The 27,958-nt window shown below is 35.8% G+C and overlaps 3 protein-coding genes across 3 annotated transcripts in view; 1 reads left to right on the top strand and 2 right to left on the bottom strand.

Annotated features, from left to right (window-relative positions):
• Positions 1 to 4,289: 4,289 nt before the first annotated feature.
• On the bottom strand, positions 4,290 to 9,248 carry LOC119792457. Its single transcript, XM_038299075.1, has 9 exons — positions 9,184 to 9,248; positions 7,790 to 7,903; positions 6,030 to 7,706; positions 5,836 to 5,935; positions 5,605 to 5,753; positions 5,399 to 5,511; positions 5,225 to 5,314; positions 5,013 to 5,135; positions 4,290 to 4,910 (listed from the first exon to the last, which is right to left on the bottom strand). Exons 1-9 carry the CDS (start codon positions 9,236 to 9,238, stop codon positions 4,707 to 4,709), a joined length of 2,625 nt encoding a protein of 874 aa, XP_038155003.1. The 5' UTR covers positions 9,239 to 9,248; the 3' UTR covers positions 4,290 to 4,706.
• A 601-nt stretch (positions 9,249 to 9,849) lies between these two features.
• On the top strand, positions 9,850 to 11,435 carry LOC119792506 (glutamine amidotransferase-like class 1 domain-containing protein 3A, mitochondrial). The gene is made up of 5 exons (XM_038299169.1): positions 9,850 to 9,953; positions 10,331 to 10,443; positions 10,556 to 10,727; positions 10,829 to 11,030; positions 11,115 to 11,435. The coding sequence occupies exons 1-5, from the start codon at positions 9,872 to 9,874 to the stop codon at positions 11,305 to 11,307; spliced, it is 762 nt and encodes a 253-aa protein (XP_038155097.1). The 5' UTR covers positions 9,850 to 9,871; the 3' UTR covers positions 11,308 to 11,435.
• A 5,308-nt stretch (positions 11,436 to 16,743) lies between these two features.
• The window catches only part of si:ch211-153b23.7, a 53,559-nt gene continuing 42,344 nt past the window's right edge, over positions 16,744 to 27,958 (bottom strand). Inside the window, exons 3-8 of the mRNA XM_038299068.1 lie at positions 21,632 to 21,782; positions 21,148 to 21,291; positions 20,863 to 20,991; positions 19,887 to 20,087; positions 17,961 to 18,086; positions 16,744 to 17,745 (exon numbers count right to left, since the gene is read on the bottom strand). Coding sequence (XP_038154996.1) covers positions 17,518 to 17,745; positions 17,961 to 18,086; positions 19,887 to 20,087; positions 20,863 to 20,991; positions 21,148 to 21,291; positions 21,632 to 21,782 — 979 coding nt within the window. The 3' untranslated portion in view covers positions 16,744 to 17,517. The remainder of the gene's footprint in view (positions 17,746 to 17,960; positions 18,087 to 19,886; positions 20,088 to 20,862; positions 20,992 to 21,147; positions 21,292 to 21,631; positions 21,783 to 27,958) is intronic.

Genomic DNA, 27,958 nt, shown 5'->3' on the forward strand with positions numbered 1-27,958 from the left:
TCACAGCCTTCTGTTGCATTTAATCGGCTTCTGGAGGAATGCAGATGGTCAATGTAGATGACCTTTATTAACCCGTACAAAAAACACCAAAAACTTGACTGAAGTAAAGAGGTTTAAAATCCCAGTTTCACTGTTTAAATCAGATTAATACAACAAACATCATGTATTGTGTGTTTTCATCGATCCTAAGAACACGCTAAAAGAATTTTCCAGAATTTTAACCAAACACTGATTTGACAGATGAAAAATAAACGATAACAGTAAAATAAATATAATCATCTATTTACCATCATTGTAGGATTCATTAATCTATGTGTCATCAGAAATATGACAAGCAACCCTTCTCAGCTTCTTTTGGGAAAATTTGCATGTTTGGTATAATTACATAGAACATCACCTTGGGTTGTATAACCTTTAAACTCTTCCGCTTAGAAGTGAAAGCATTGGTATGGTTTGACATAAGCCTGCATTTCCCATGGTGCTTTGAACAATGGTGTCATTGTTCAGTTCTTTTATTTGTTGGCAGTAATCTTTAAGAATTAAATATTTTAATACTCCTGTTTCCTGTGTGAATTCCATTTTACTGCTATCTGTTGATGTTAATCAGTCTGAATGAATAAGGTGCCAAAGAAGAGTGAAGAGATGTTTTGCTTTTTAGAAAACAGCAATTGAAAAGAATGAGGAGGTTTAAAAGTCACCCTCAACATTTTAGTTAGATTGATTCAACCAACAACTTATGTGTGTTTCATAAATCCCAACAACAAACTTATTTCTTGGAGTTTTAAAAAAAAGGTTTATTTGACAGATTAGTGAAATAAAATCAGAACGACAATTAAATGAATAAAAAGTCTTCCAAAGATAGTCCTTCAATCACTTACTTAAATTATCCATCATTAATGTTCCATTAAGCATTTTTAAGGATTAGATTATCTGTTCATTTCTGATCTAACATGCAACTAATCAACTGACAACAGAAACAATTTATTGAAGCTGATTCTCTAAAAATACATGAGTTGGAAAAAAAGTCGACATCACTGCTATGGTTTATGTTAGACCTTGGAGAGTAATGGAAGTACTGTTTTAAAACTATGCACATAGTTGTCCTGCAAATGCTAAAGATAAGGTTGGGCAAGTAGAGCTAATTAGACTTTATTGTGCTTAATCTGGGTAATAGTTCTTGGGAAAGTTTCCACAGAACTCTGTGAATTTGTCTATCTTACTGTTAAAGGTCCAATCAAGCTTTTTTGTGAGGTTTTAGTACGAACTTTTTTTTTTTAAATCATCCTGACAGAGATTTGTCCTCACTCCAAAAAATAAAAATCTTATTACACTGGAATTATTATTATTATTTTTTTTTTTTTACAAAAGTAGCAGATAAGAACTGACAGGTGTGTTATAGTAAAGGGTAAATACTGGTCTATAAGATATTAACTTAATTGTTTAATGGATCTCTGGGGAGTACATACTAAAAGTAATGAAAACAGGAAAATATTACTAAAATAATTTCTGATCTAGAGTTAATCTTTGCCTTGGTATGCAGTATCATCTTATTCAAATAATGTGCTTTACACTTTTGAATTTCTTGCAATAAAAATTGCTTTTTGCTGAATTATTTTTAATTTATTCTAAGAATAAATTTATATTAGGAGTAACATTATGTGGACAATGATTACTGTCCTAAAAACAAGTCATGGTTAGAAATCAACTAACAAATAAACCAAAAAAAATAAAATAAAACGTGTATTACGACACTAGAGAAAGTACGTAATCTTGATGTCCAGTCCCACTGACATCATCTTGTCTAGGAGTGGAGGACAGATCAGACAAATATTCAAACAATTTTGTTTCGTAATTTTCAAAAAAAGGAAACAAAAACATGTGATGACCAAAAAAGAAGTGAAACTAGAAATACATAAACCTGCTTTGAAGAAATACCGATTCATTCAATACATCATTGTTCAGAGCATTTCTGGGAAAGAGTCCTGAGACCTGAGAATTCAAAACAATAAGATGCCTATCTGCTTACAGATAGGCATCTTATCATTCATTCATTTTAGCATCATTTATGAAACAGCTAGAAATAACAGATTAACATGTGGTGTACAGCTCAATATCAAAGTTTTTTTTTTTTGAGGTTATTTCAGCACTAGTGGCTCCTTATTGGAAAGCACATGTAAGACAGGGGAGAGACATGTGGCAAATGACCACAAGCCAGATTCGAACCCAGGTCGGCCACATCCAGTGCTTCCGTACGTGAGTAGACCGCACAAACCACTGCACTAACAAAGCACAACCAATGTCAAAGACTTTTAGATACACAACAATTCTATTTTCTTTGTATGAAGTATAATTTCATATCTATTGACACAAAACCTAGTATTACAATCAAAAAGTTTAAAACAAAAATTCAAATTCATCTGTGATATATTTTTGCTATTTCACTCACTGAACTATGACAACTCTGTGCTTTTTTCCCATATTAATTTTCAGGCAAATTAATTGTTTGGCTTATTTGTTTTAACAAACCATGCACTTTGTCAGGTGCAGTTATTGAGTGTTTAATCTTCTGTTTTTTTACTTCCTCATACAAAAATCTACTGAAATAAGTGTTTAACTGTAAACCCTAAATCTTTTAAAAAATCTATAAATGCTGTTCTCCAGGTTTTATCTCTCTTTCTCTAGATGTAATCAACAGCAATAAAGATGTTGCTTTATCAATTATAAAGAACCTGGCCAACAGAAATAGCCTCAGGGCATATAAAGCTTCTTTACAATAGAGTTGGCTTCAAACAAAAAAACACATTCAGCACTTTAATAATTTCTGTGAATCAAGTTATTTATTCATTTATGCATTAATATTCTTACTTTCTGGTCAAAGTGACCAGAGTCAAAGGGTTAGATCAGCAAGAAATCTTTGTGCAAACTTTGTTCTGTTCTCAGCATAGCTTAATGAAGCTATTAATAAAGCCATCATTATATTTGTTTTCTGAACATAAATTTGTCATATTCAGAAAAAATATGATCATAACTGTAAACATTAAATATAAATATATGGTCAGTTCAATTAAATCACATAAACAAATTCTGAGTCAGTTGTATTTCAATTTGATCCCACATCAACAATGAGACCAAATCTATCCTTGTGGTTTGGTAGGAAAAAACACAAAAAAAGGCATAGGCTCAGGATTACTTTCTTTGCTGAAAAATTTGAAGATGTTAAGGCAGAAAAAGCTCGTTTAATGGCTTTAACGGTTTGGAGAAGGAATAATTAACGTTTAGTAGAGAAAAATACATCTCTTTCGATTTTTACAGTTATGTATATGCTCAAAACCCAGTTCAGGGACTTTTTATGGGCAAAAGAAAAAGGAGTAAATACTATAAGATAGGCGGAACTAAGAAATAGCAGGGTTGATTATATGTATTTGCTGAATAAATAACACATATTTTGTTTTCTTTGAAAAAATCATAAAATAAAAAGCAAATAAAATTTAAATAACCTTTGTTAAAACTTTAGCCTTTTTAGGGTTATATAAAATTCAACTCTACTGAAACCTCTTATGGGCAGTGACTGAACAAATTCGAGTAAAAGCTCATTCTCAAAAATCAACCCTCTCAAATAGAAAGTTATTTTTAAATGCCTGATGGAAGACAAGCAAAGCAATCATTTTTTAAATATTAGTTTATCATGCAGTAAAAAAGGTTAAACATTTTTGAAAAGATGAAATGAGTAAAACAGAGTTACACATACTTGTCTAACAATGCACATCGTTGTTCAGAGAAAAGACCTTACCAGGTCATTCATTACTCTTTATTAAACTGTGTGTAAATCTTGTACAGCTTGAATCAATGATATACTTGAAGGCACAGTTTACATTTGCATTTTTTTTATTATGATTTATTTGAAGACCTCTAGGTATAAAAACTTTTGCTGACTTCCTAGATTATAAAAGGTTAGAATCTACTGACTCCATCCGACTCGTATTTAAGTATTTTTCAATACCTAAATTCATACCTGCTTAAATTAATACTTGCCCATAAATGTATCCATATAATGTCATTAAGAGATGATTATTATTAAGATAAGGCAATTAAGATGAAGGTAAGAAAAGGAAACAGTAAAATTGAACACCCTTACTTTATACATAATATCTATACATATGTGTATGTATATTTTTATTGTATGACACAAAATATGACATAATATATATATATATATATATATATATATATATATATATATATATATATATATATATATATATATATATATATATATATATATATATATATATACATATATGCTCTGCACACTCATCAGCCAATCACTTGAAATGGTTTTCAAACAGTCCATAGGGAGTTAGGGTACCTCCTAGAGGTAGTAGTAAAGCTGAAGATGAACTGTACATATCTTTGTTTATAACGCAGGTTTGATGCAACAAGGCTGATGATATTCAATATTCTTATTCTCCAGGAAAGCAAATACAAGCAGAAAAGAAATGATAAACATTATTATCTAATCTATTATTTCTCTACAATTTATGTTTTACATGAGATGGATTTCTTTTTGATGAAATAACATGCAAAATGTATTTTACAATAACACACCAAGTTATGATGCTTAGTACATTTGTCTAAATATATATTTATTAATATTTTACAAATTGGTAAATATTTAAATAGGCAAAGTGAACATCCAGACATTGATATTAAGACTGATTATTGTGATCTGTTATTTGTTCAGAAGTAGAGGAGTTTGTTAAGCTAACAGTTTCTCTTCTTGAGTCTGTTGATTCATCTCTTTCCAGAGTTTCATCAGTTTGTGTGTCTGGAGGAGGGAGATCATGTTCAAAGGCAGGATTTGTTTGCCCTTCTCTATGCCGGTTCTTAATTTCCTCAAAAATCTGAAGGACCTAAAAAGACAAAAACAAAATTAATAGATCCAAAAAAACTAACAAAAAAGAAATGTATTCTACATTATATAGTACTATACTAGATTGGTTTTCTATTGTTACCTTGGATTTTGGAATGAGTCCCACTCTAAAGAAACCAATTTGTCCAGTTTCAATCTTGGTGCAGTCAACAACAGTAGAGGCAATATTTTCTGGGGACGGTCCATCACACAGCACCCCTTCCACCTAAACAAAAATCCAAAACATATTAGTTACAAAACAAGAATTTGTTCATTTTATTGATGAACTCATCAGAACTAAATCCTGGTTATTACCTTTTTACCCAGTTTGGCATACACTTGGTTATGGTGAGTTGTGTCTGCTTCACCTGTGGGGTTGGCTGAGGTGACTGCAATTGGACCCACCTTTCAGAAACAAAACCAAGTCAATCAATAAGGTTTTGTTTATTTGAACACTGATGGGTTTTGGTTCCTGATATTGGAGTTTACCAGATTAATTAGATGTGTGGCTACTGCACAGTCTGGGCTTCTGATGGCAATGCTTTGTGGAGTTCCAATGTGTTGGGCAGCATCTCCCAAACCAAATATATCTAACCAAGGACCTGTAAGAGTAAGCCCACGAAACCCATAAAAAATTTAAAAAGTACTTTTCTAAATGCATATAAAGTCTCATCTGAAAATACTGACTCTCTCACCTCTGGGTATGACCATGCTAATTGATGAAGGCCATGCAGCCTCCATGAAGTCGAGGAGCAGAGGGCTCAGCAGGTGTCTAACAGGCTCCAGCTGCTTGACAGAAGAGATCCACATAGACATGGGTCGGTCCTGAGCCTGTTTCTTAACCCTAAAACCAAACAGCAGTGATTCTTGATGGGGAAATAAATAACTGTGACACTCTGAGACAGTTTCAATATAATGAGACTTACTTGTAAGCTTTGATAACTGCATCTGGCCTGTTGCAGGCAGCTACCAGCACATAGACAGTGTCAGTTGGCATTCCACATATGCCTCCATTTTTCATTATTTCTGCATCCAAAAAAACAGAACAGTGTAAAAGTTGAGTCCAGGTCAAACTTCAAAACAGCTTTAAGCAAAAAAATGATAAGTTATGTATTTCTACCTGCAATCTGCTGGACTGATGATGCTTTGCGAGCTGGTACATGAGGACAGACTCCTTCCCCTCCTCCGACCCCACCCAGCTTGACTAAAGGTTTTCCTAAAGGGATTTGGGGAGCTTGAAAGGTGCTATTAAAAAGGTGCGCCAAAAAACAGTAAAAACTGACAAGACCAAAGATGATTGTGACGCCAATATCATAACCATAAGGCATTGCACCTATTGCATCAAGCAGGAAGCTGATTAGGATGAGCTGGAAAGTAAATGCATAGATGAACCAGGCAACATTTAGAAATAAAGCTGCAATTGTCACCAGAAGGTTAAACAACATGAAGCTAATAATCCCAACAGCTACGTTAAAGCTTCTGGTCTCACCATAAAGACCACCGAATCGTGTTAACCCCCATACTGTCCACATCACCCCATAGAGAATAAAGGCTGTGCTCTCAAAGGTTTTACCCCGAGCAAATGCCACAGAACCACAAAGTAGCTGCAACACTCCACCAGCCATTACGGCCCAGGGTAGAACCAACACCTCCAAGGGGTTCCTGTCTCCAATGGTGGCTGTAATGGCAAAAGCAGCCAGAACATTGCAAGCATGGCCCAACACTTCTGCATCTGCATACTTGGAATAGCCAAGATGAGGCGTATGTCGCTCTTTATCGAGAGCCCTGAGATTAAGAGTTTTAATCCTATTTACTAAAGATTTAAAGTGACCCTGCCCAGTAGGAATCTTGCTACTAGAGACCATGTTGAATGTAGTAACAAAAAGCATTCCTGCAGTAGCTACAAAGATAGCTCCCTGTACACCCTGAGTGCCTCCCTGGAAGAAGCCTTGAGGCTGTGCTGCGATGGAAATACAATAGGCTACATAGAATAACTGGTAGAAGCCCTCCAACAAGCTCTTCTGACAGCTGAACAACGCCAGGACAGAGAAAAGAACTGCAAAGACAACAGGGAAAGCGACTGGAGAGAATGGCTGGATGGAGTACAGAGATAACAAAGCACTGTAACCCTCAGCAAATTTCAGCAGGGATGTAAAGCCATAAAAAGTTGCAGCTAGTATGTCCATAGCTCTGTAAAAGAGGATGCACATGCCGAGCTGGAAGACTCCAGCTGTCCAAAGCCAGGGGACGTGGCCAACAGAGAGTTTGGGGACCACGCCTAACAAGGGACAGGCTAATACAGATGCAGATAACAAGTTCATCACCAAACCTACACTGACTGCATCACTGCAGCTCTGGTTCTTTTCTGTTTTTAGCTCAGATTTCTGTTTCATAACTGTACCTGGAGGTTTAATTTTACCCTGCGTGATGGTGTACAGCAAACGACCAAAGCCAAAGTAAGCGCACACAAGACAAACAAGGAGGTAGTTTGCAGCTGTGGCAGACTGACCAAATCCTGAATCTGAAAGACCAGCAATTTGATGGGCACAGGCCAAAGAAATGCCTAAAGCTATGATTAGTAGTACTGGTTTCTTTACGAAGAGGGCAACAGTGCCTATGATGAAGAGGGCTAAGGTAAATGCACCAAGGCCAGGGATCAGAGAGGATTTTTGCTCTGAAAGTGGCAGTACACTCTGTCCTATCAGGATGTAGACCAGACCAGAACCACACCAGAGAGCAGAGATGGTCAGACACAGAGTGGAAAACAACTGGGAGTGGGAGAGGATGTGACGAACTCCTGGAAAGAGACAAGGTAGGGTCAGGAGCCTGGAAACAGGCAGAGAATTCAAATGTGTGTGGAAAAACATGCTGAAAACAAACCTGTGTAAGCGACCAGGGCTGCGATGATGAGGAGTAAAATGCCCAGTGCAGTGTAGGGAATTAATGATTTTTCCGGAGTGCTGGCATAGCTATTCACCAGCAGCAGGAGGGAACCTGGAAGACCAAAACCTGTTTTTACCCAGTTGCCAATTAAAATGAATCAGCTAGGCCTCAAATGGATATCAATAAAATAACTAGAAATGTCATAACATCTATAGCATATATCAGTCCTAATTTTTTGATTATTCCCGAGGCCATAGTAGCCGTTATTTATATTTATTTAGGTAATCAGAATGGGAATTCAATTTAGAACAACCACATCAAGGACCAAGCCTCTGAACATGGGTTAAACGTTTAAGCCCTGCACCTTGACCCACCAGCACCATCCCATTTTTAACCTAAATCAAAGCTATAAAGGTTTGGGGCCGTTATGGAACCTATAGCCACACCCACCAGATGCCCATTCTTGGCTATTTCACATTTCTTTGAGCCAAATGAATAAATACTGATGAATTTTATTTCCCATTCCTAATGAGGCTTTGGGAATTAGCATTGGTTGCAAATTTTACTAATTTTATACAGTTTTATGTAAACAGTCAACTCCTTTACCATTGAATCTTCTTAGTTTGGGCTTCTTAAAGGTATAGTGGAGGATGTTCTTTTTTCGTGTGGATCATCAAAATAAGTCGTCCTCCTAATTGTCAATCATTCTGGTGATATGTTTATGTAAGGCCGTCCTACGTGCACGTCCCCATTTTCACTTACCGGTGATGAGTCTGACATAGTGGAAAAATTACAAATCTTCTTTTGGAAAGTAAGCTTGTATGAGCGATGCAAATAGCAACTTTTAAACAGAGCGTGCACGAGGAGAAATGGGCTCGTGCACACGCTCAGACGTGTTTAATAGGCATTCCTCTTAGGAGCGGGTACAAAGTTGTGAATGTGCATTTCTTTTTTAAATGAGGGCGGCTCTTTTCAAAACTTCGCAAAATTCCTCCACTATACCTTTAAGAGAAAGAAAGTGATTATTTGACAAAACCTCAATTCAGCTCTCTTCCCCATGATAGTGTAAATCATTAACAAAAGTTTGGGTTTAAATATACTTTTCTTACATACAAAACTGTAGAGTAATAGAATTTTCCAAATACCAGTATTTCTTGTCATCATTACATATTTGAATAGCCGGAAAAGTGTAAGAGTATATATTGGCATTAACTCAGAGAAATACTCTCTTCTTCAGTTTCAGCCTTTTTACACAGGTCGGAAATAAAGCAAAAAGAGTAAGATATTTTATACACCTCAGGTAAAAGTATGATGATTCCAAGTTATAACTTAGTTGAAATTAGCTGATTGTTGCCACCAAAAACTATATTGATATAAAAAAAAAAGTTCACCTGCAGAGATGCTGAGAATGCCGACAGACTCATCCAGTGAGCCGTGCTGAGCCATGACAGCAGTGTGTGTCTAAAGAGAGGCGATGGCTTTTATATGGTTATTGGAGGGTGTCACCCAGGTAACCAGCCTTACCTTACAGGGAAGTTCCAGCTGGGACGGCCCCTGAAACTGCTCATGCCGCGGACGTACACATAACCTCTGCCTTTTTCCCCCCTCAAAGAGCAGATTTCGATCAGTGTAGTTTAAAAGTTAACCTTTATGTAATCAAATCACCCAAAGGAAATAAACCGAGAACTTCTATACTAAAACAATTGACTCAAAAATCATTGCTGCCTTATAGCTGCTAATATCATACTGTAGTTAGGTTATTTTTACCAGATCTTAAACTTTCTCTGCAAATCAAACTCCCTCAGACATTAGCATGTGTCATGTTGTCTACTGACAAAAACAGGAAATCTAAAGTAGTCAAACAAATTATATGTATTTAACTTTTGTACTTCGAATAGTTTTATATATATATAAGCATTTAAAATAAAGTTTCAACACATTTGTGCTGTTTTAGTGGCACATTGTAATGCTGATGAGATAGTATGAGTCACCAGTTTCTCCTAAAGGGTAACGGATCTTCCTGGTTACCTTTATGACACCTTAGAGAACAGGTTGTGGGAGGAGACAGGGCTATATAAGATGTTGCCTTGCTGCTCTGTCATCAAACCTCCACTGAGTAGCTCTTTAACTTACTCTGTGTCACCTACAACACCAGTTCAAGGTAAGACACCGTCATCATTGCATTACTTTACTGCCTTGTTCTTTTAGAGAGTAGAACCAAGGGTGTTGATTTAAGTTAATGAAAGCAAAAACTAAGTGTGACGAGCCTAAATTGCTTTGTTTGTTTAAGGCTCTGGTACAGACAGCAGGCTCTTGTGTATTCTATTTCCTTTCAGCAGAGTTACCTGGCAGCAGCAACTCTCCAGTGACTCATGTTTCACTTGGATTTGTTAATGTTTATTTAAACCAAGTTGCACTTCTTTGACAATCATACTTTGTTATTTTGCCAATCTTTCTGGAAACCAAAGAGCTCGACATTTAAAGTTTTATTGAGTTTCTCTACTTCTTTATTTTTTGATGGCTGTGTTTTTTTTTTAGTAATCATGGCGAAAAGTGTTGCAGTTATCCTGTCAGGCTGTGGAGTCTATGACGGCACAGAGATCCATGAGGCCTCTGCTGTCCTGGTCCATCTGAGTCGTGCTGGAGCAAAAGTAAGGACAAAAAAGTAGTATTTTTTTATTTTTCAAGCTTCTGAAAAGATGTAAAAAAAAAAAAAATGGCTACATTTTGGATTGGTGAAAATAATGAATGCTGTTATTTCAGGTGCAGATGTTTGCTCCAGACGCTGATCAAATGCACGTTGTGAATCATTGTGTGGGAAAACCTACGAAGGAGAAGAGGAACATTCTGCAGGAGAGCGCCCGTATCGCCAGAGGCGACGTGACAGATCTGGCCAAGCTGGATGTCTCAGCATTTGATGCTGCCATCATTCCAGGTGAAATTACTTTCTATAGAACCAGACACAGCTGGAAAAAATCCTCTGTAACGTCATTTTTGCATATATGTTTTCTCAACAAAAGTTTGTTTTTCCATCAGGGGGGTTTGGTGTTGCTAAGAATCTTTGTGATTGGGCTGTGAAGAACAAGGATTTCACCATCCAGCCTCTCCTGGAGAAGATAATCAAGGATTTCCATAAAGCTGGAAAGCCTCTGGGCATGTGCTGCATTTCTCCTGTCCTGGCTGCAAAGCTGCTGCCTGGCTGTGAGCTCACTGTGGGGCAGGACAAAGAGTGTGAAAAGTGTGTAAATCAATTCAGTGTAGAAAAACATATTTACTAGTTTCAGAAATTTGTTGTGACCCTTCTATGTGTTTTTATCTTCAGGTGGCCGTATGCTCAGACAGCTGGTGCTATGAAGGACCTGGGCTGCAAATATGTGAACAAAGAGGTGGATGAAGCTCATGTTGATGTCAAAAACAAGCTGGTCACCACCTGTGCCTTCATGTGCAACGCTCCCTTTCACAAGATTTTTGATGGAATCGGCGTTATGGTTGAAGAAACTCTGAAACTGGCCTAAACCGAGTTTTATTTAATAACTGAAACATGAGTTTAAATCTGGATTTGAACATGAATATTTTGTTTAATGCTAATCTATAGTATTGTTTTTGAAGTTCATGTTGATTTTTTTTATTGTCAATAAAATCCCTTTCAAAAAATTATGATTATTGTGGTACTTTTTTCATTATTTTAAAATCAAATAGATGAGATTTCTCTTATAGGAAAACAATAAAATACTTTGCTGCAAATGCATTGATTATTACAGAGACCTGCAAGGGGGAACATTTGCTTTTAAATGATCAAAAAAGTAGTGCTACATTTCAATTTATTGATAAAGTTTTCTCCCATTATTACAAGTTTGGATCATGCTATTTCACTGGCTAGTAAATTACAAGCAGGGTAAACCCAGCCGACCACAAGATGAGATAGACACACACAACAAAACAATTCATGCATCATCTTGCAGCTGCAGAGGATATTAAGAATCTATAAAGTGTCAATTTTGAACATTCAAAAAAATGTTTTCAATTATTTAGATAACTATGGAAAAGTTAAGGAGAAGGTCTACTTGACTTTATTAGTAACTATAAGTAGGTGTATTTAGGTACTGCTTAGCCGATGCTGAAAATCCTTAAACATCTTTTTAAAATTAAATGACTGGTGCTAAAGATTTAGTAATGAACAGACATTTGAAAAAAACAAAAGGGCATCAATGCAAATTCTATTAATCTCTTCATTTTAATTTCTCAGTAAAAATAGAGCTCCAACCACTGAGCTGATAAATTTAGATAGAATTTGCCACTTGATCAGGAGACAAAAATGAAAACATTTAAAACTGAAGAGATGTCCTCTCTACCTCTTTTTTTCTATTCAGCCTTGTCTTGCTTCCCACATTAACTTGTCAAACTAGCTGTGATCTCCAGTTCTAAGATAAAAATAAACAGGGAAAATGGTTGCATTGTGAAATTAAGGATGATAAAATACTGCTTTGAAAGTCGGTGTGGTGGTTTTGAAACATACACATGCCTCTTGGGTCGTTACGAATCACAACAAATCATCATAAATCATTTGTATCTCAATAGATAGAAATATCTGTTATACATACATTAGAAAAATGTCACTGCTGGTTAAAGAACCCAAAAAGTAAACAATGACCATTTATGGCTGTGATCAGGGTTAGATTAAGGTAATAACCTCTATACTATAGCAAGTGACTCAGACAACATTTCTGCCTTATAGTTGCTAATATTATGTAGTTAAATGATTTTTACCAGATCTTAAACTTCCTCTGCAAATGGAGCTCCCTCAGACATTAGCATGTGTCATATGATAAAATGAGAAATGTAACAAAAATAGGAAATCTAAAGCAGTCAAACAATTATATGTATTTAACAAAATAAAACAAGCCACAATTAAAAAATAAATCTATTACAATTTTCCCCTAACTGTAACAAAGCAACTGTTGATAAGATAACAGCAGCATTTACGTTTCCCTTTATTAAAACATTCTTAAATGGTAATGCTGTCCTCTGGTGACCTCAACAGGTAACTGCACCCAGTTAATAACATCATCCTTGAACTTTTTAAAATTTTTATCATTTCAACATCACACATTCAGTTTATTTAATGGAATTTTGTTTGATATACATACAGTATGTAGTGTATAATGAAGCTTGCAAAGTGGTTATCAGTTGGTAATCTTTAGCCCCATTTGATTAGACTCCCATTGATAAAATTAATAATAAATAATATTATGAGAAAGAAGGGGCAGCATCGATTTAATGTATTCTTTGAATATTTAATCTATGATACGTGGAATGAGAATTGAATGAAGGTCATACAACTGCCAATCTAACAAGTAAATCTGAAAAATGTCATATTGGGAAACAAAAGCAGAGAAGAGCAAATGAGGCTAAATGGAACAAGTGCATTGTCCCAGTCGGTGGGATCTGTGGTAATGTGTGTGTCCCTCATCCGGACTTCTGCAGTATAAATCCAGTGAACATCTGGTAAATTGCATCCTACAATTATTACCTGGGCTAAGTCCTTCCTATCATGTTGCCTTGCAGCTCTTACATCCTTATTTCATGCTGAGTCACGTGCCGCCTTTAATTGTTCACCTGTGAGATTATGAGCAGCTAACACAAAAGTTCATTTAGTTTCAACTTCATAAAAAGATTGCTGCTCTTTACCAGGCGAGAGATGTTCTCAATCCAAAATAGATTGAAGGAAATTTGAAAAGCAAGGAATTTTATGCTGTCCGTATGCATCACCGCCCAGAGGCGTAGCCAGAAAATTTTTATAAGGGTGGCGAGGCAAAAACCCATGTACACTGAGGGGTGGCCAAAAGCAGATAGGCACCAAAACCTCACGGTGAATCTACACTGTTCCAACAGGAAAACTTAATGAGCAAAACATCTATATTTTCTGAATAAAGACAAACTATATTTTCTCACAGCCTTTGCTAACAAATAGACTAATAATATTCCTAACATTCCTAACCCTAACATTCGTGCTTTCTAGATAAAAGGTATAATGGATAAAATTGTTTCAGGTTCGAGCTTTGGGCAAACATCTTTTCGATTGTCATTACTTACCTGTTTTTATCAGTAGTCATTATGCATAAAATTGATATTTACAATTACAAATATCTACATAAATTGATAATTTAATACGTTTTTATTAAAAGAGTAATTTATTATTTCACTGAAGACTCCTAGATGACTTTTCTCTTTACCCCATAAAATCTAATAAAATCTATTGAATTCTGTATTAATCATCTTTAATGTTATATTGATGTGCATAATTAACCACAGTGTTTTTGTTTTTAATATATGAACAATTAAAATATTTTGAATATTCCACTTGAGAGTATTACTGTTGCCACCATCTCTATTAGAGGGAAATAAATGGTAGGGGTGGCCAATGATTAGCTAAGGGTGGCAACGGCCACCTCTGGCCCTGCATCTAGCTCCGCCCCTGTCGCCACCTCCCCCTCTACGCAGTAAGGAGTGCATTCGCACCTTTTGTATTTCCTGTATTCCACTATAATTCCCTTGGTCTTGCTGGTGATCACGATAAGGTTCTTCCTGTGGCAGACTGTGGACCCCTTCTCTGTAACGGTTCTCCTCATTGCTATAGTAAATCATAAAATTTTAATAAGGAGATTTGATAGATGGAACTAAATACAAGAATATTTTTAAGAAAATATTTTAAAGACAGGGGTATTTTAGATTAGAACATATTTCTTTTTCAGAGTAGCCCAGTCAAAGTATAAACCTGAATTCAGCTTGACAAAGCAAGTATTGAAAATAAACATTTCATTTTAAGTTTTAACCTTGTTCTTACCATTTTCCTGCCATAATTGAGTTGAATTGAAGTTGGTGTCATCTGTTAATAGGACGTTCTGCGGCATTTGATTTTTTTGAGAAAACTACTTTTCACAAAATTATGTACACCTTTACATAGCAATTTACGAACATGATTGTCCGTAGCTTGTCAACCTTATAAATTATTGTAACACACCTGAATTGTTTTGAATCAATCTGCTAATCCACCTTTTTTTCAGTTAACGTGCTGTTTGGATACATTTATGGTCCTTAGCACACATTTGCATGACCACAACAGGAATTTTTCACAGGTTACATCTGACTGAAGTTGTTTCCATTGTTGGATGAGGCTAAATGTGATTTAATTCAATTGTTCAGAATTGCTGCACTCTTTAATGCACTTCCACACAAAGTACATGTCGAGTTGTGCTTACAGTGTGCATGCGCACACTTTGCAGTAGGCCACAGAGTTTTTAACTGATAAACTGATAATGACATGGAGAAATTGCCCACAGCTGCCCATGAAGTAGGTTAGCTTTTGGATCCTTTTTTAAAAAGTAGGGTAACACATGTTAAAGAGATGAAACAAATCAAGACTTTACTCAGTTTAAATGTGGATAAGCTTAACCCTTTATAGGGCAAGTTACCGTTTTTGATTACTAGCATGAACCCCCCCACCCACCCACCCTATTCGGCCCTCAGTGAGGTCTAGAAGCAAAAGATCTATATCCAGCCATTCAGCAAAAATCCTGCTACATGGCTGTACAACTTATTTGGGCATTTCACCAATTAAATGAGCCCTTGAATGATATATTACCATCTGTAAATGAAGTTAGCAAATCAAGAAAAAAGGTAAAAAGCTAATTGAAAAGTTAAAAAGTAAAGTTAAAAGGTTAATAAGCCTCTAAGCTTATGTTGTAAAAAAAAATAATATATATATGTTTCTTTCACTCTGTGTTTTTCATGAATTTGTTATAGAAGCACTTTTGTTACTTTTCTTAAAACTTTTCTTAATTTAGGCAAGTTGGTGTTTCTTGTTATTACATTTATATTAATTTTTGCCATCAAAATATCCATATTTTTTGAATGTTACAAAGGTAATAAGGACTTTTCCTGGATTCCAGTAACACACTACAAAAATGATCTGAAAATTTGTGAAAATGTCTTAAGATAAGTGTATTTACCCATAAATTTGAGTAGGTAAACAAGGAGCACTTTTATCCTTAAAATTAGAATATTTGATATTATGCACTTAAAATAGGAGACTGCACTCTTTTCCTTATTTTAAATGTAAATTTTCTTGTTCCATTGACAAAGTGTGTCGCTTACCTGCTTAATTCAAGAAAAAAATGCACTTATTTTAAGAAAAATGGATTTACTTAGATTTCAGTTATTTGCAGTGCACTCTTTGCTTGAAATTTAGATATTTAAAGTCTTTCACTGAGTGCCCTATTAAGGGTTAAAGTTAAGCTGAAAATCTGTACATTAATTATTGCCTATTACATAACTATAATAAGAATATGTTTCAGTAAGCAGGTGAAAAAAACAAATCTTGTGTTACTGTCGAACTATGCATGGACCTATCTGTTCATGCGTACCTCAAACACTTGCAGTTGTAATGGTAACACAAGGAGCTTCTACAAAGTGTTGATTTAGGGGACATAAATGTAAATAATTACACACCAGATTCTGACTTGTATGACATGTACAGTATATTTTTTTTCCAACTCATCAAGTTTGTACCACTTGCAGCTGTTTTTGCAGACCTATTACAGAAACTCTTTCAAAAAAGGACTAAAATATGTTGTTATAAGATAAAAAAAATATATAAAAACAATGTTGTAAGTTTGCAATGCCCTCAAGTATTTCCTTTTGTTACAGGAACCATATTCAGATAAAAGTTCAAAAAGGTCAATTTCTGACGACTTCCGAATACCTCACATTGTAACTCCTATTCCTAGCTCCTATTCATTTAACTTTTGCAAACAATTAAACAATAAGGACTCTTTTCAGGGTAGTAAAGTAATTATGGACTTGTGAGCTGAATCCAGACAGCATTTAGCTGTATGAACACCGGTATGTTATGTACACACACTTACATGAAGTGTAGATGAGTGAAATTAGGTCTACAACCTTCTAGAGAAAAGCTTACAAAAAACAAAATGTACAAAAATATAAAGAACGGCTGAAGCTCCCCTTTATAAAATCTGAAACATATCAACATGCATATATTTGCATGTGTTACACATAGTACATGTAAATAAACCATCTATAGCAGGTCTCCTGCATCTTTTTCCTACCCCATTTCTTATTTCCGGCACGTTTCAGGCAGCAGTCATCATGGCACATGTTGATGTTGCCTAAGTTTCTCAGCTGATTTGCACAATTTGGAAGCAGTCCTTGTTTAGGACAATAGATTGACTTCTGTTAGAAATCAGGAAAAAACTGCATTAAATCTCTCAGAAACAGTCAACAATAAACAGATTTAATTCAGAATGACGACTGAATTTAGTCTATAATGCCATTACAACGTATAGTGATTTCCCATTGCACCATTAAGGTAAAAAGAAATCTTTACTCATAAAGTCTGTAAAAAAAAATCAAATAAACTTAGCCTTTGTTTGAATATTCTCTTGTAGAATTATTCTGATGACTTAATCAGAAAGTTAGAGGGAGTTAATAGGCATGTTTAAATGACAAATATATATTTAAGAAAATAGATAAATGTGTTAAATTAATTTAAAAAAGTGATGTTTCTCTAAGAATGTCAGTACAAACTCAGATTTATGTTTTTATACAAGTAAGGTTTCTTGTCTATTTAGCTTAAAATAACCATGGGTTAGGACACCAATCAGTCAGTCTTCATTGACAAGCCGCTAGTTATATCATATGTTGGTCTTTCAGCTTGATTCATTGTCTCTGCTGGAGTGCTTGGGGCAGAGTGGGTGGTGCTGCTTTCTTTTCTCCTCACTTTGTGCCCTCTGTTCTCCCCCCAGCAGCTGCTGCCCATTATTGCAGCGGTGGACAAGTACAGCGTCCTTGTTTTGTGACGTTTTCTGTGACAACAGTCGCTGCAGCATCTGTTTGTCAGACCGCTCCCTCCTGAAGTCATCCTCGTAAATCTTGAGCTAAAGGAATTTCACAAAAGTAAATAAAGGATTTAGTCTAAAACTATTCAGAAAATCTATAGCATAATATGGTAAAGTATAGATGTTGAAAAAAATACTCCTTATTTCTGATAACTCAAACATGTTTTAGACAAATTTTCTTTGTGTCAGTAAAAGCAAAATTCACATAGCTTATCCCAGTTGATATTATTTCATTTAAGGCAATGAAAAATTACCTGTTCCTGCAGAAGTGCCACCTGTTGGCGCATCTCCTCCCTCTTCTTCCTTAACCTCCGGTTTTCCTGCAGAGTGTGCTTGTGGTCATTGTGCTCTGTCTGATAATCTGCCTCGTAAATTTCAGTCTACAGACACAAAATAGGAAAATGTGAGTGAGCCAGATTGAGACATACAGGTGCTGGTCATAAAATTAGAATATCATGAAAAAGTAGATTGATTTCAGTAATTCCATTTAAAAAGTGAAACTTGTATATTATATTCATACATTACATACAAACTCATATATTTCAGATGTTTATTTTGTTTAATTTTGATGATTACAAATGACAACAAATGAAAATCTCAAATTCATCATATCAGAAAATTAGAATATTGTGAAAAGGTTCAAAATTGATGGCCCCTGGTGCCACACTCTAATCAGCTAATTAACTCAAACCACCTGCAAAAGCCTTTAAATGGTCTTTCAGTCTAGTTCTATAGGCTACACAATCATGGGGAAGACTGCTGACTTGACAGTTGTCCAAAAGACGACCATCGACACCTTGCACAAGGAGGGCAAGACACAAAAGGTCATCGCTAAAGAGGCTGGCTGTTCACAGAGCTCAGTGTCCAAGCACATTAATAGAGAGGCGAAGGGAAGGAAAAGATGTGGTCGAAAAAAGTGTACAAGCAAGAGAGATAACCGCACCCTGGAGAGGATTGTGAAACAAAACCCCTTCAAAAATGTGGGGGAGATTCACAAAGAGTGGAGTGCAGCTGGAGTGAGTGCTTCAAGAACCACCACACACAGACGTATGAAAGACATGGGTTTCTGCTGTCGCATTCCTTGTGTCAAGCCACTCTTGAACCACAGACAGCGTCAGAAGCGTCTAAAGAGAAACAGGACTGGACTGCTGGTGAGTGGTCCAAAGTCATGTTCTCTGATGAAAGTAAATTTTGCATTTCCTTTGGAAATCAAGATCCCAGAGTCTGGAGGAAAAGAAGAGAGGCACTTCATCCACGTTGCTTGAAGTCCAGTGTAAAGTTTCCACAGTCAGTGATGGTTTGGGGTGCCATGTCATCTGCTGGTGTTGGTCCATTGTGTTTTCTGAGGTCCAGGGTCAACGCAGCCACATACCAGGAAGTTTTAGAGCACTTCATGCTTCCTGCAGCTGACCAACTTTTTGGAGATGCAGATTTCATTTTCCAACAGGACTTGGCACCTGCACACAGTGCCAAAGCTACCAGTACCTGATTGAAGGACCATGGTATCCCTGTTCTTAATTGGCCAGCAAACTCTCCTGACCTTAACCCCATAGAAAATCTATGGGGTATTGTGAAGAAGAAGATGCAATACACCAGACCCAACAATTCAGAAGAGCTAAAAGCCACTATTAGAGCAACCTGGGCTATCATAACACCTGAGCAGTGCCACAGACTGATCGACTCCATGCCACGCCGCATTGCTGCAGTAATACAGGCCAAAGGAGGCCCAACTAAATACTGAGTGCTGTACATGCTCATACTTTTCATGTTCATACTTTTCAGTTGGCCAACATTTCTATAAATCCTTTGTTTTTATTGGTCTTCAGTAATATTCTAATTTTCGGATATGATGAATTTGAGATTTTCATTTGTTGTCATTTGTAATCATCAAAATTAAACAAAATAAACATCTGAAATATATGAGTTTGTATGTAATGTATGAATATAATATACAAGTTTCACTTTTTAAATGGAATTACTGAAATCAATCTACTTTTTCATGATATTCTAATTTTATGACCAGCACCTGTAGATTACACCCTGAAGCACCACCAGGCGGTGCAGTTCACCATCTTTTTAAAGCCTCTATCTGAACATTATGCAAACCTTTGCCCAGCAACAGTGATTTAACATCAGCTATGATCTTCCTTTTTCAAGTTGTTTTGAGGAGAATGACTTACCTGACATCTTAGAGCTTCCAGTTGCTCCTTCAAATCTTTAACCTCCTGCTTTGAGCTTCCCCGTGTTCCCAGTGTGGCACTGGCAGGATTTTTATCCTTGTATACTGCCTCTGAAATGGGAGACGCTAGGAAAGAGGAGGACGAGGGGCTGTATCTGGAAATATGACCGCTGGTGGGAAATGATCCAGCGCTAAATGTTGCCTTTAGTGGAAAAAAAAAGACAAACAGATTAGAAAAATTATTATAGGATCTTTATATTTATATTATTATATTTATTTATTTATATTATATTTATTTATTTGGTAGTCAAGTTAGACCCACAGACCTCAATGTAATTGAATAGGATTTTATTTCTCTACATGCATTTACAAGGTTATTCACTAATTTTTCAATCCTTGCAACAGCATTTGAATTAAAGTCGGAACTTTTAACAAGGCTCTAACACATTTGTGTGATTGGATCTAAATGCATAATGGATTTTAGATCAAATCATGATATTACTGTAGCTACTATCCACTGTCCCTCTAACTCAGACTTCCTTCCTTGTCCCTTATTAAAAAAAAGTCACTTACAGCATAATGCTGCCACTTTCCTTGTCAAATCAATGTATTCTGTGTTCATGATTATGTATAGATATAGTGTTAAATTAACGTTAAAAGATTTTCTTACTGCCTGTCATCTGACAAGGTGTGTCCATACAACTTAAATACTTTAATCAAATAAGGGACATCACAAGTAAATTTGTTGTTGTTGTGATTTTTGCAAGTTATCAATATAGAGGGGACTTACTGGGAAACCATTAATATTGTATGTTTTATAATTAGGCACCACTTTGAGCTGGTCCATTATCCACCCCAAACAGAATGCTGATTAAATTTATGTTTGTAACATGACTTGATTTGAAACTGCTCAAAAGGTAAGAATACTTTTGCAAGGCAGCAGAAAATAAACAAATAAAAACAGATAAGATAAAAACCTGGTTAACTGAGGAGATATCTTTTTCTGGGTGGTGAATCCTGTTCTCCAGCAACCTGACATACTCTTGCAACTCCTGGTTTTTCTTCAGCTCTGTCATCAGAGCCTGTTCATAATACTCCTTCGCACTCTGCAATTCAAAAGATAGCGACAGACATCACACCGGTAAACCACATTTACTCAGTTCATTAGAAAATTCCCAGGTGTGCTCCCTTCTTCAGCTGCTCTCACTGGCCAGAGAGGTGAGCTGTGGTGATGTGGGTGCTTAAATATTTGCTTTGTTTACCTGTTGTTGTTCAACTTTGAGAAGCAGTTGGCTATTAAGCTGTTTAATAGCGTTGTTTTCCAGCTCCAGAGCCTCTAGTCTGCTCTGCAGACCCAGTGTGGCGCTCCGGTATACCTGGTCCCAGTCCTCGTTAAGCTTCATCAGCTGTGGGATATTACCATCGACATCATCAGCAAAATTACAGCAAAGACTTTCATTGCAGTGATCAATAGCATCATTCATTTCAAAATCTCTGCTGTCATTTTCAGTCTGTCTCTACATGGAGAGCAGGAATGAATATGAGTGACATTTCAAATTTCAAAGGAGAACATCATTAAAATCCAGAGGCAAAGGTTGCATAATTTACCACATTCACTGCAGCACTTTTCACATAACGCCCACGTCCCTCCCCCAGCCTCCGGTGAGAACTAAATGTAATCGCCAACAGCCGTAATAATATGTTGACCTGCAGAGCTTCTGCACAGGTTTTAGGGAGATGTTTTACCTCTTTGTTCACTCTGCGGAGCTCGGTGTTCTTGTTAAGCAGCAACAGTTTCTCCTGGTCAGTGGAGGTGACTGTGAAACTCTCTGTGATCAGAGTGACCTGCTCATCTGTGGACAGCAGTCTGTCACCCAATGGACTTTCATTTTCTGTCCTGCAAAAAGAACAAGAATATCATAATATGTTTTGAGTAAAAAAAAAAAAAAAGAAGAAAAAACACCAGGATGAACATTAAGAGAGGATTTCTATTATTAAGCAAAGGCACGAATGCAGAAAAGAATGTCAGGTACTTTTGAACACCCACTCACATAGAGTGCACTTCCAGAGAATCAAATAGCATCTATTATGCACACCCACGCAACACACACACATACACACAATCAAATTATGCACTCAAGACACTCAGACACACACATTTGTGCATATTGTGATGTATTTCTACATATGTGAAAATTAAAGTGAGTGTTTACAGTCAGACACAAAGTATTTGCATATTTATAATTTGTGAAATGATTGCCAGTGATGATCCCTGGATAAAAAAATTATTTCTGGTGAAGTACTTAGACAGAAAAGAAAAATTTTATTTATCTATTAATCTAACCTGATACCAGACATGTCATCTCTGTGGTGGGGTCTGTTTGACAACAATGCTAACAGCGTGAGTAGTGGAGATACACACCCTGAGAAAATCTGTTGATGGGGGAGCTCATAACACTGAATGAAACCACTTCACTGCTCTTTTACACAAGCATACAGGTGGTCCGCTGTAATCTTACAGGGTGCATTCCTTTAAAGTGTCCAAATCTGCAGTTCCCTCACACCCTCTTTAGAGGAAAACATCTCCCACAAATACATGCTTTCACCCATTTATGAAGCTTGTGTGAAGCTACAGTTTGTGGAAGACCGAAGATAAGATATTTCCCAGAGGTTTCTTGTTAGGTAAAGTAAATGGAAGTAACAAAATACAAAGTAAATCCGGTTAGTGGGAAACCCCCCCCCAGAATAAAGTCATCTTTACAGTTTTCAAAGCCTATTACTCACTGAACAATCTCGTTATTAATGTCACGTTAGCTGTCATAACATGACATTTGTCATTTTCACGATTTGAGATTGGCAGAGATTGACTTTTTGCAAATGTTCATGAAATGATTTTTTTTAAGCTGCTGTAGTCATTTAAATAAAGTGTCCTCAAAAAACACAAATAACCAGAAAATGGTGACGGTGTTTGGGTTTTTCCCAAATTTCCAGATCTAAGATTAATTTGGGCAAAACTAAGAACAATAGGAACCCTAGTGAACTTAAGTTGTACATTTAATCCAAGTAAAACTATTTTAACAAATAATAATCTCTTTGTTAAAATTTTCACAGATTTAGAAAAGGACAAAGATTTCCTGCTTTGTGTTTGTTTTCAGGCTTAGCTTTAAATGGCAAGAACAGAAACAAGAACTACAGCTGCCATTTCCTTATTATCGTGTTTCTACTTCATGTCAGCCCAGTGGGCTGATATGTTCTCTAAAGTGAAGCATGAATACAGTCATTCGTATGCTTGTCACATTTAAAGTTCTTAAGTTGAATATATCTGCTACTAAAACAATGCTGTGTTTGTTCTACTTCCTAAAACACTTAACACATTATATTAAAGATCTAATTTAAAAAAACTACAAACAAATCACTTCCCTTTTTATTTAGACATAAAAGTTTCTACTACGTATGATGCTTTTTTCATCAGTACCAAGTGGTTTGAGTGAAAAAAAAAAAAAAAAAACGTTATCAGTGGAAGTTCTATTGTTCCATTTTCTGAAAGGAAAACCCAGAGAAAATATCCCTTTTGAGTAATAAATGCCTATCCACTTTCACTCTGCTGCATTCAACAAAGCAGAAAGAGGCTTTAGAAAAATATTTCTGCAGGCAATAACAGCCAAATCATCCACTTAAAACCACCAGTTTAAAAGTTCATATAGTTTAGCATAAAGAAAAACTTTACATGCCAAAAAGGGAAGAAAAATATAACAACGATGACCTAAAATTCTAACTTTCTAGGTCAAATACTCTGCCCTGCCAGCTCAATACAGTTGCATCAACTGTACTTTTAGAAGTACACCCTGCATGTCTTTGTAACCAGAGTGTGAGGGTTACTTCTAATGGTTTTGAATTTCTGAGGTCAAAATGTCACACATTTAAATTCAGTGTGTTTGCACATGATGCAGAATGTGATACAGAAGAAGAGGGTCAGACAGTTTCATCTGAAACTCCTAACAGGAAGCTGAGCTTGTGTGTGTTTGACAATTGTGTCATGATATCTTAAAAAAAAATATAATAATAATTCTATGTAGTTATAAGCTTTGTCTAATCAGTTTTCATAATATATATAAATAAATATATAGCCTTTCATAAATATGCATAAATAAAAATATACATATACGTAAATATAGTGCCTTAAATTCAAATTATTTCAAGTTTATTGGCTTGATATTTCTATTCCATTGGCTAATTCTACATAATTACTGAGTGAGTTTAGTGAAACGGTGACCTGAAGCCTACATTTGTGTGACATCATGGGAAACTCCAAAGTCCCCCATCATCCCCACCTCTGACTGAGGTGAAGGTTCACTCTGAACTGCTTGAACATATAAACCTCTGTTTTTTCATGTACTCTGTAAATATTCAAGATCATAGAAAAGAAAGAAACATTACATACATTTATGGTATGTTGCTTTTCAAGTAAGAGAATACACAGGAATGACAAAAACACAAAGGTGAAATGAACTGAAACTACAAATATAACAGAAAGACCCTCCTCCTAAGAAGCAATTTCATCTCATCCTTTACAACGTTTAAATACGTAAATATATTTTGGTCTTTTTACGTGTAGGAAAGTATAAATGTTGTACACAGACCATAGTTCCTTAGTAGAGATGTGATCTCCAGGGCCGTGAGGAAGACTGCTGGTGTGCTTGGCCGAAGCATCTTGCCGAGTTCCTGCCGTTGCTGATGAGGTTGGCAACGATGAAAAAGACGACAATGACAGCACCTCTCCATCCATGACTGAAGACATTTTTAAAATCCTTGAGCAAGCTGGAGCCCTTATTACAGCAACTCTCTCCTCAACATGTGCTGGGAAAGCATAAACAACGTTGTCAGTGATGATATGAAGCAAAAGAGGAAGCAGCCATGACCATGAGCCTCATGACACAAAGAAGAGGAAGTTACATGGACGCGCTCGCTGTTTCAGCTTTATGTGAAGGAGGGCCTGTCCCTCCGTGGGTACTTATTCAAGTGTTGTACCTCTTGCTCACTCTGTAACCAGACTGTGGTGGAAATGTTTATACAGCTAACTGTACATCATTTGGGGAGTGTGGGAAAGTCCACTCTGTGTTTTTTTTTTTATATTTGTCTAAGCTTAGCTCTTGTGTTCTGTTTCCTAATGGGCAATTTAAAACAGCACACATTTAAATCAGCACAGATTTGTTCCAGTGCTGAATAATTATTCTTATGTTCTAGAAGAGAGTATAATCCAGGACATACCACAGATAATAATAACATAATGACTTTATTCCATACATTTATTTATGTCACATAATGATAGGGTCAGGATAATGGCATTCATTAGTCTATTCATTACTGCCAGCCAGAGAGGAAATAAAACCAAAGCAGGTTAATTACTAAACTTTCCACAGGAAAAACAAATGATTTAAAAGATTTAGTTAATCATGATCCTTTTAGCCGAACTAAGCAGTCATTTACACATTCAAAGAAAATCTGAATTCCAGTTTTGCTTAGGGGAAACTCTTACCTTCTGACTCTTCTAACTTAAATCTAAAAGAGATTTAAGACCCCTTAGGCTAAGAAATGTTAAAATCTTTACAAAGTACAGTCAATGGGGTGGTGACTTAGATTAAAATATTCTGCTATGCTTTAAGGCTTAAGAAGACCTCTCTCAAACCCTTGCTGGATAGGCTACAGAAAATAGATTTTACACAGTGGAATCTTAATAGCCCAGAGTTTTCTGTTTTGTTTTTTCTTAATCATTTAGACTTATATACCTGATGAACACACATTGGACAGTTTACCAGGAAAAATAGATTCTATCAATGGTAAAGGACTTAGTTGACTAAGTTTTTTAAACAATTATTTCTATAATCCTCACTTTTTAGAAAGAACCCAGCCAATCCCTATACGGATTGGTTGCAAAATTATATGCCTACAGTATATTCAGTTCAATAAATATAAATATTATAGCATAATACATTTTATTAATTTCAGTTTATTTCTATAGCACCAATTCACAAATCGTCAACTCAAGGCACTTTAGAGTTCACCAGATCATACAGTCAAATGATTCAAAGTTTTACCTGAGGAAAAGTAGTTAATTTCATTGACTTCATTGACTCATTCTAATTTATGAATGCAGAATAAAGCAAATAAATTGTACCATTTTTTCCCCCAATGAAAGCAATATGTTAAAGCATCTGTTATGTATTTACATGTCTTGCCTTGTATCTTGCTATAAATAGAAAATAATCTCTTTTAATGCCAAAATATGAGTGAATCATGTGTATATTATCACATATCTGTAGTATGCGTATAAGATATGCATTAACATATTTTATATTGCATGTCTATGGAAATAAAGGATGTTAAATTCAATCTTGCAACAAATTAGGGCAGGCTATTACTTTAACCATGACATCATCATATTGTTTGGTTAGTTTTTCCTATATTTACTGAATGCCTTTCATTTAATGATATAATTGCATTAATTGCAATAATTGCAATTGCAATAGGTGCCCAAAGTGGTCAAACAAGAAATAAATTAATCAGTCAGAAAGTAGTTTGATTTGAAGTCAGTTTGACCTTAAGGCATGTGTCATATGAACCTTCTTCAGTGCAATTTTAATATCTTTGTGGCAAAGTATCATGAAAATCGTAGGCTAACTGGTTGATCAATGCTACTCAACTCTTAATTTTGTGGTCGGTGTAAATATATCCTTACTACATATGGCATAATAGTTGCAACACTTTTTTGCAACATTTCAAAATGTCTGTCTGCCTAGCTATGCAGGAGATCACAATGTATATACAACCTGCATCTTCCTATGCCATAAAAAATATACTCATTTCCACAACATTATGATGGAGGTATAGGGTTAGGAATTACTTTAGCTAAAAAATCTAGGTGAAAAAAACAAACACAAAAAGTGTTCCTCACTAATAAATACTTTTTCTAAATTTATCCACTTTTAGGTGAGGAATATTGTTGTTTTCAGAATGTCAACTGACATTGCACCTTTCCAGGGAAGTTAGTTTATTTTACATAAAGATTTTCAGCAACAAAATAATGTTACAATAGCTTGTATAAACCAAAGTGAAGAAAAAATAAGTCATATAATTTAAAACAGGGATTAAAATGAAGGGCTGAATAAAAATTAAAGTCATATCTTCAAAGATTGAAGAGCAGGCAACAAAAATATTTCAGTGCTGTCCAGTGTAGCTCTGTGTTGCTCCAGCGATTCCATTCACATGTCTGTGTCATCTATCATGCACACCCGTTGAAGAATTGCTTTGCCAAGCACAGGCTCTGGAGGGAGGGAGTAGCAATGCACTGCCTTTATTGACCCAAGCCTCTGTCAAAGCCAAGAACAAATGGGCCGCTACTCAATGAAGGGATTGATTTTTGGTCTAACAAGAGATCGTAGAGAAATCGAGAGTGTCCCATGGAGTGAGGACGACTGAGAGCTGGACAGTTTGCCTTCTTTACGATTTCTCCTATTTGTGTCTAAGTGAAATTCTTCATTAGCTGGAAGGGAAAGGGACTATGCTTTTAAATAGTCTTGGGTATAGCAGCAATCAGTGTCTCTTCAGGCGGACATAGCAATTTGCTTTACCTTTTCATTTCCAGGCAATGATACCTTGACAGAGTCATCTTGGGTCTTGTATTTAGCAGCTGCATCTCTTTCAGTATCAAATTAACAGAAGTCTGGTGTATTTTTTTCAATGTGTCATATTTACATTCCATTTTCTATTTGAAACCAACAATTGAAATATGAGAAACTCTTGCTTCTTTTTGTTTCTTTTTCTTATCTTAGAATAATATGGAATGACAGCGAACAACTTTTTCTTTAATTCAACATATTCCTACATTATATGTGTGAATAGCGAGCATTTTAATACAATTTTTAAACTTCCTCTGGGCCCTAAGGTAACAAAATATTTATAAGGCTCTAGTGGCAAGTAGAAGAAGACAAGAGAATCACAATAGGGCTCCAGTAAAAAAATACCAACATCAGCTTAGAAAGCTTCTCAGACGTATATGTTTAGAAATTATAACAG

The sequence above is a fragment of the Cyprinodon tularosa genome, unplaced genomic scaffold, assembly GCF_016077235.1.
Source record: "Cyprinodon tularosa strain WSP-4 unplaced genomic scaffold, ASM1607723v1 ctg42, whole genome shotgun sequence".
NCBI lineage: Eukaryota > Metazoa > Chordata > Actinopteri > Cyprinodontiformes > Cyprinodontidae > Cyprinodon > Cyprinodon tularosa.